Raw genomic sequence first — 9,348 nt, 5'->3', positions numbered from 1 at the left:
TCCTTCATTGCTAAACATAGCATGACCTCTAACTTGCAGTGCACTCAACATCAAATGTCCCTGATTCAGATGATGTTCTTTATTCGATCTTGTTATGTTGTCTGTAACTAAAGCAATGGCAGGAGAAAGCAATAACTGAAGTTGTGTTTCCTTATAACCCTTTCTCATTTCAAATCCGAAACGTTCTAGAAGTATAACTGGACATGGTGGATCATCTTCATTACAATTCTTTATTAGATGAGCTTGAATGTCGTGCATAGTAACACCAACAGTCACTTCTAATGGTCTATAATCTCTCGGATCGAACGGTTTAGATCTTATTTCTTCATCTTCCGTGGATGCCTCGATACTGCTGTTTTGTACATCTTTATCCTTATTTTTTTCTGTGTTTACAGTGTTTCTACTTTGTTGCATATCGGTAAACATTTGATAATCTCCAAATAAATTCTCTTTCAAATGTATGAAATTTTTCAGCAAAGATCCATATAAAATTAATATGGATGGCCCGATTTCAAGCTCTAAACTAACTTTATCAGGCGCTATAGATTGCGGATCAAATTTCTGTGCACCACTTCTTGCCCACTGCAAGCCTGGCGATTTTCTACATTTAGGTATTCGCATAGGAGACAAAAGAATTTCTTCTTTCTCTGGAGTAGTTATATTAGCTTGTGGAGTAGGGCCTAAAGGTGGGCATAAATGATAAGTATAATTAATACTTAATGCCACAATCGGCACAGACCAGCAATTAACCCAGCCTGACTCTTTTTGACAAAAATTTCTCCATTTCTTGCCTTTATTCAATTCATGCAAATGCTTGTGAGATCCATCGCGCGTCATGATTTTTGCATTTTTATCTAATGCTAATAAAATGACACGATTAGTATTAACTTCTGGCAAATAGAACAAAAGATCGACGCTTTCTCCTTGAATCCAGAAACGCAAGGGTATTGTGACAGGTAGAAAATCTACAAATGGAAGATCAAATGACAGATCGAAAAGCTCTCCGCAAAAAGCAATGTGCGCATTTTCTTGGTTCTGAGACGAGCAATCGATCCAATTGTATTCATTGCAGAGCGTAATCAATTCAAATTCTTTCAAAAGTAAACTAAATTTCCAAGTATATGGAACAAAGTGTAGAATGTCAGGTCTCGCTTTACTCGCCCAATCATTGATCATATCTTGAAAAAAGTCTTTATGCGAATAAACTAAATTAGCAGTTGCTTTACAACCAGTTAAATTCAACGTCCATTCTTGATGATCGTTCCATTTAATGGGATAATGGCATTTTACTCCAAATTCTAAGGTTTCACTCTCAACTAGACTCCGATACTGTAGACTAGATGTAGCTTCCAAATGTAGAAGTTGGCCCGTTATCTTTGCAGTATAACCATCTTGTAATACTATCCATGGCATTGTAATTTCTAAATATGATCCTGGTCCTACATTAACATGAACAGCATTTGTCTCTCTATTTTTGCTAAAAAGTATATCAATTGTTGCCTCATTCAATGTTGATAACCTAATGTCAAACGATTGAACTTGTCTTTTATCTCCTGGTTTAGGCAATTTTGTAATTTTCAATGGTTGGTAATCATTAGGAAAGAAGAATTTAAATAAATGCTCTCGTTGCCTATCAGCCCAAGGACCATAACTGAAATCTGTGCCCTTACCACACTTAATATCAATACCCCATATAGGAGGCATTGCCTCAACCATGTCTCCATTCACTAATTGAATCATTTCAGGATGTTCCGGTACAACGCCAGGTTCATCCATATAATAATAAACTTCCATATTATTTGAACTTAGAATAACAAAACCTTCTCCCATGTATCTGGGTGGATCGTCAACCATTCCAGTATACTTTGGGCTAGGAGCCAAAATAACTTTAAAGTTCTCAGCTTTACACTTGGTAAAATGCATAAAATGATCATGTCTAGATGCTGCCGGTTTTGTAGAATATACAAAATGTGCCTCCTCCACTGTTATTGATAATGTAGTTGGTACTAAACGATTACCAAATACCAGTCTTCCCTATAAAAAGAAAAAACATGGCAGCAATGTTTTAAAAGTTTATTTGTGCACAAGTCTAAAACAGAATTAACAAAAATAGAAGGTCAAATAGAATAAATTTGTTGTTACTAACTGTGCAAATATCTAGTTTAATAACTGGTATCAAATCTCTCCAAGTACGTGCAATCACATGAGCTTCTTTCTTTCTGATGTTATCCACATGACGAGATACATCCATTGCATTAATTTGTGAATGACGATTTTCATTAGCTGCATTATTTATAGATTCCCCATCCAGATCATCACTATTTATATTATGACTTTCCTCATTGGCAAACATTTGTGGTGTAAGACCAAAAGATTTCTCTAATTGTGCATAAAGTTGACAGCGATTGTAAACATGTAACTCAAAGCCATTTAACATAACTGATAACCGTGTGTCAGAATGTGAAAGATCTAGAATATAGATTTTTTCAATGTAGTGTTATTTTTTACTTTGATTCCAAAATTTATATTTAATTATTACATTCAAGTATGTATTAAGAAAAATACCTTCTGATACATCTTTAGGAACATAACTTCTCCACCACCTAAATATGAGCCAACCATCCTGAATTCTAAAACTATAATCTGTTGTAATATAAACTATGTCCCTAAACATTATTTTTCCACTTAAAGCACTTAGTGTGAAAGATCCTGTGTGAGTAAAGTAAAATAAATATTTTAAGATAGCTTTTAAATTCTCTATTAATCATACAATGCTCTTACCAACTTTAACATATCCGTCTCTAATAACAAATCGATTTAACAACTTTGTCAATATATAACCAGCCACTCTACTATTATAATAAGTGATATAAACAATCCAGAATGTGGCAAATCCTAATGAACATAGCAACCATATAAGGTTGCTATCCATTTTAAGATCATCCAAGATGACATGATCGGAATAATTCCAAAATGCCGATTCAATCCCAAAGAAAGATGAGACTGTAGCATTGTATACTTCGTTTTCCTCCATGACAATGTTATTTTCTTTTGACTGTTAAATTAGAAACTACTATTCACAGCATTTTATATACTGAAACAATAAAAATCTATTAATATATTTAGTAACAATTTATATGTATGCAATATATCATTTAATAAATGTAATTATTTAGTATTTTACAAATTATAAAAAATAATTCTGCAATTTATTACATTATTTAACATAAATCAATCTCTATATACTTTAATTTCATATTATCTCATTTATTTCTCTTTTTAACCTAACCTAACCTATACATTTTTATATAGTTGTAAAAAAATTCAATTATAATTCAATCGAGTACAATATTTGTCTATATAATTCATTCATCTAATGTTTTTTAAGACATGCAAGTATCAAAACTGATTCAAAATGTTAAATTCTATTGAAACATTTGATATTACAAGAAACAAAATGTTGTATGTTTAAAGGTATATTCAATAAATTCATTCGCACATATGTATATAACAAAAATTTCTTGATGTCTCTCTCGTGCAAAATAATTGATTGCAACGATCTCGTCTACGGAAAAAATGATTACTTCTCCAATGCAAAAATGAATTTTAACGATTTACCTTTGCTAGATAGTCGGATATAAAGCACATTGACATTTTGTTGTGCCATTCAGATTTTTATAATAATTGTCATTATAATAATGTTATCATTGTAATAATCTTGGAGAGAGAACTGTCATCAACGAAAAGTGATACGCATAATAACCACTCCATACTTAACGCGTATACTTGACCAATGTATTGTTAAGGGGATCCTAAAGTAAAGAGCAAACTTCGACCGGACCCCAGCGCCGCCCAAACGGAATTAAAAATGTCGATAATCCCGTCGGTAAATTATCAACATTTTTAATTTCGTAGTGTTACCATGACATACATGTATTGAAAATACATGACACATTCATACCAATAGGTAGTGATTTTACTAATCCGTCAAAAGAGACGCTCCAAATATTATATATTTTACCAGTACCGTCTAAATAGACGCATACGGTATTATAAAATTTTTCAGTAAATCTAAATAGACACTTCAGTTTTTATTATTTTCACCAGTGCTGTCTAAATAGATGCATATGATATTATACAATTTTTCAGTACCATCTAAATAGACACATCAGGTTTTATAAATTTTACCAGTGCTGTCTAAACAGATGCATATGGTATTATACAATTTTCCAGTACCATCTAAAATAATCTAAATAGACACTTCAGGTTTTATTATTTTCACCAGTGCTGTCTAAATAGATGCATATGGTGTTATACAATTTTTCAGTACCATCTAAATAGACACATCAGGTTTTATAAATTTTACCAGTGCTGTCTAAATAGATGCATATGGTGTTATACAATTTTTCAGTACCATCTAAATAGACACATCAGGTTTTATAAATTTTACCAGTGCTGTCTAAATAGATGCATATGGTATTATATAGTTTTCCAGTACCATCTAAATAGACACTTCAGGTATATAAATTTTACCAGTGCTGTCTAAATAGATGCATATGGTATTATATAGTTTTCCAGTACCATCTAAATAGACACTTCAGGTATATAAATTTTACCAGTGCTGTCGAAATAGATGCAGCTGGTTTTCCAGTTTTATCTAAATAGACACTTCAAGAATTATTAATTTTTTCAGTGCTGTCTAAATAGATGCAGTTGGTATTATAAAATTTTTCAGTACTATATAGACACTTCAGGTATTATTATTTTTACCAGTGCTGTCTAAATAGATTCTATATGGTATTATAAAATTTTCCATCTAAAGACACTTCAGGTATTATTATTTTTACCAGTGCTGTCAATAGATGCTATATGATATTATAAAATTTTCCATCTAAAGACACTTCAAGTATTATTATTTTTACCAGTGCTGTCAATAGATGCTATATGATATTATAAAATTTTCCATCTAAAGACACTTCAGGTATTATTATTTTTACCAGTGCTGTCAATAGATGCTATATGATATTATAAAATTTTCCATCTAAAGACACTTCAGGTATTATTATTTTTACCAGTGCTGTCAATAGATGCTATATGATATTATAAAATTTTCCATCTAAAGACACTTCAAGTATTATTATTTTTACCAGTGCTGTCAATAGATGCTATATGATATTATAAAATTTTCCATCTAAAGACACTTCAGGTATTATTATTTTTACCAGTGCTGTCAATAGATGCTATATGATATTATAAAATTTTCCATCTAAAGACACTTCAGGTATTATTATTTTTACCAGTGCTGTCAATAGATGCTATATGATATTATAAAATTTTCCATCTAAAGACACTTCAAGTATTATTATTTTTACCAGTGCTGTCAATAGATGCTATATGATATTATAAAATTTTCCATCTAAAGACACTTCAGGTATTATTATTTTTACCAGTGCTGTCAATAGATGCTATATGATATTATAAAATTTTCCATCTAAAGACACTTCAAGTATTATTATTTTTTACCAGTGCTGTCAATAGATGCTATATGATATAAAATTTTCCATCTAAAGACACTTCAGGTATTATTATTTTTACCAGTGCTGTCAATAGATGCTATATGATATTATAAAATTTTCCATCTAAAGACACTTCAAGTATTATTATTTTTACCAGTGCTGTCAATAGATGCTATATGATATTATAAAATTTTCCATCTAAAGACACTTCAGGTATTATTATTTTTACCAGTGCTGTCAATAGATGCTATATGATATTATAAAATTTTCCATCTAAAGACACTTCAAGTATTATTATTTTTACCAGTGCTGTCAATAGATGCTATATGATATTATAAAATTTTCCATCTAAAGACACTTCAGGTATTATTATTTTTACCAGTGCTGTCAATAGATGCTATATGATATTATAAAATTTTCCATCTAAAGACACTTCAAGTATTATTATTTTTTACCAGTGCTGTCAATAGATGCTATATGATATAAAATTTTCCATCTAAAGACACTTCAGGTATTATTATTTTTACCAGTGCTGTCAATAGATGCTATATGATATTACAAAATTTTTCAGTATCAAATAGACACTTTAGATATTATATGAATAATAATATAAATTTTACCAGTGCTATTTATAGATGCATCTGGTTTTAAATATTTTTTCGTAAACGTGCGATCTGACATGTTGTAACGTCTTGTCACACGCTGTTGTTTTGAGGAAAGTTCAACATACCTCACCAATTCTGGCGCTCGAACAATGTATATAAACAAGAGGCGTAGCCACGTGCGTGAGATAACTGTTGGCGGGATCGGCGTGCGGCAGCGTAATGAAGAGATACAGGATAGGAGACAATGGGAGACAACGCTCAGCTGTACAGGCCGTACTGCTATTTCCAGGCCCGAACTCAAGCACATTCACGCACACATCGCGCTCCGTGAACCACTAAACTGTTGCGTGCTCGGCTACGTTCGGTCGGTTCGGCGTGAGCGCGCTCAGCTGACTCCGAGATCGCGGCGTCTGAACTTTTTCGGCATATGTTTATCACGCGGGCGCCGCTCATATACCGTGTCCATAAGATCGATTTACAAGAGCGTTGTGTGGCGACGGGCAGTGGGCGAGTACCTACCGATCTGTCGATCCGAGTTCAATTCCTGCCGTAGTTTTTTTCTTTTTTATTTTTTAATACAATCTGTGAAAAATTTTTATTAATGTAACAATATTTATGGTTAAAAATTTTTTCTATATAAAATAATTTTTTTTTTACCAAACCATAATTATTATTTATTTTACAGTTAATTTTTTATATGTATCCAAAATGAAAAGGAAAAATATAACACTATTTCAATAACAATTTTATTTTATAGTTTATATAAAATCAAAAATATTAAAAAATGAAAAATTTAAAGATTCATCGTTGTTAATTTCTTGACCTGACCGTACGAATGGTTCGTCCGTTCCATACCTTTTACACAATGCAAAAGAAAATTGTGTCATTGAAATAGCGTTATATTTGTCCCTTTTATTTCGGATACGATACGTATAAAAAAATAATCGCAAAATACATAATAATTGAGCTTTATTGGAATAGAAAAAAAATTATTTTATACAGGAAAAATTTACAAAAATTTATCAATCTCGTCTTACGTCAATAAAACTTTTTTGCAGATTGTAAATAAAAAAAGAAAAGTGCGCCGGAAATCTAACTCGAATCCGTAGATTGGTAGGTATTCATCCGCTGCTTATCGCCATGCTGCTTTATTACAGATCGGTCTTATGAACACGGTATACATACCACCAGAACTTGTTAAAAATTTCTGACGTGGACTTATAATAAAATATGCTTGATGTAAAAATTTTTCGTTTATTTGTTTCAAACTACTTTAAGACGCTAAGCTGCACGCCGTTTTGAACTAATAAAAAAAGGATTCTATAATATGTATTAGTATATATATCAATTATTTTTCATCAAAAAATTTTTTTATACATTATAAATATTAAATAATAATACTGTATAGTTTCAGAACATTTGGTGTAATGTTTTTATTTTAAAAAATTCCTAAAAAATTGCCTTTTTTGTTGGTCGTTTACAGGGGACGATCCCCTTAAAAGGTCTAAAAAAATAATAAATGTATAATTAAAAATTATTAAAAATTGATTTTATTTGCCTTGCTTTGATTGTAAATGAAAATATTTGCTACATTTTCAATATATGTATAAAAGTTATATATAGTGTAAGTACAGAAACTTTTTGATAATTATATGTACAAGGTAAGTGTACAATAACTCTTAGAAAGATAGAAGAAAGGATTTAGATAAATGTAAAATTTTTATATAGTTTTGCATTATTGTAATAATAACCAATATTTTTTCAAATACCAAGAAAAGCGCGCCAAGAAAAGATCTCGAGCCGCTCGAGCAATAACACGGCCTGTATCAGCGAGACGGGGCGAAGCGTGGCAACAACGCTCTTCGCCTCTTTCCCCCCGTCCGCTGGCTGTTGCCGCTTCCACGTCTCGTTCGAGCCGGCTTGAGCGCTTTCCTTGGCGTGCTGTCATTTCAGGACCGCCGCTAGATATTCAAGCGCCCGTGTGCAAGTTTCAATTTCCCGTATTTTCGGATTATATCTGAAAATATTGGCAAGCATATAAAACAAAACAAATAAATTTTAGAGTATTTTTTTTAATTTATAAAATTATAATAATTTGATATCAAATTAGCAATCCCTGATGGTACTGCCCACGTGCAGTGCACGTTTTTAATATTCGTAGAAATAAAATTAAACTTTGTATATATAGAGATAAAATATGTGAGAAAAGAGAGTGAGAGAGTGAGAGAGAGAGAGAGAGAGAGAGAAAGAGAAAGAGAGAAAACCACGCGCCTGCATGGTACGTGCAAGCGCTCGCGTACGAAATTTTCAGACACGAAATGTTTGCCAATGTCCATCTTTTTTATTAAGACGCCTACGCTCAATCTGATAGCGTAGTATTGTTCCTCAATGTTCACTCGTGTACGGACATAGCTAGATTTATACGTACAAGGTGCAACATTTTTATTTCCAGCCCGTTTTGTTACGAATCAACGCCAGAAATTTTCGTAAAGTCTTGGCGCTATATATACCGCGTCTGTAAGGTTCATCTCAAGAAGGCTCTTTGGCGGAGGGCAATAGGCGAGTGCCTACCGATCTGTCGAGCCGGGTTCAATTCCCGCAGTATTTTCTTTCTTCTTTTTTGTAATTACAATCTATAAAATTTTTTTTTATTTACGTAAGACGAGATTTACTAATTGTTTTAAATTTTTCTGTACAAAATAATTATTTTTCGCCAAAAAAAATTATGTCAAATAGCGTTATACTTTTTCTTTTTATTTCGAAAATGATATTTATAAAAAAATATCAATATAAAAATAATAATTGTGCTTTACAGGTAAAGAAAAATAATTATTTTATATAGAAGAATTTAAAACAATTAGTAAATCTCGTCTTACGTGAATAAAAAAATTTTTATAGATTGTAATTACAAAAAAGAAGAAAGAAAATACTGCGGGAATTGAACCCGGCTCGACAGATCGGTAGGCACTCGCCTATTGCCCTCCGCCAAAGAGCCTTCTTGAGATTAATCTTACAGATGCGGTATATATGTGGCCAGAACTTTGTAAATATTCCTGGCGTTGACTCGTAACAAAACGGGCTGGAAATAAAAATGTTGCACCTTGTACGTATAAATCAAGCTATGTCCGTACACGAGTGAACATTGAGAAACAATACTACGCTATCAGATTGAGTGTAGGCGTCTTAATAAAAAAGATGGACATTGGCAAACATTTCGTGTCTGGAAA

At 31.9% G+C, this 9,348-nt stretch overlaps 1 protein-coding gene across 1 annotated transcript; it reads right to left on the bottom strand.

The window, feature by feature from the left end:
- Positions 1-3: 3 nt before the first annotated feature.
- LOC118648667 (transmembrane protein KIAA1109-like) lies at positions 4-4,132 on the bottom strand (the record flags this gene model as incomplete). The annotated part of the gene is made up of 5 exons (XM_036295027.1): positions 3,619-4,132; positions 2,782-3,094; positions 2,566-2,709; positions 2,147-2,469; positions 4-2,034 (listed from the first exon to the last, which is right to left on the bottom strand). Coding segments are annotated over exons 2-5 (2,751 nt in total), but the record flags the coding sequence as incomplete, so codon positions are not given.
- Between the last annotated feature and the right edge of the window lie 5,216 nt (positions 4,133-9,348).

The sequence above is a fragment of the Monomorium pharaonis genome, unplaced genomic scaffold, assembly GCF_013373865.1.
Source record: "Monomorium pharaonis isolate MP-MQ-018 unplaced genomic scaffold, ASM1337386v2 scaffold_582, whole genome shotgun sequence".
Taxonomy (NCBI): Eukaryota; Metazoa; Arthropoda; class Insecta; order Hymenoptera; family Formicidae; genus Monomorium; species Monomorium pharaonis.
The sequence above is the reverse complement of the archived record's forward strand: the minus strand, read 5'-3'. Positions and strand labels throughout refer to the sequence as shown.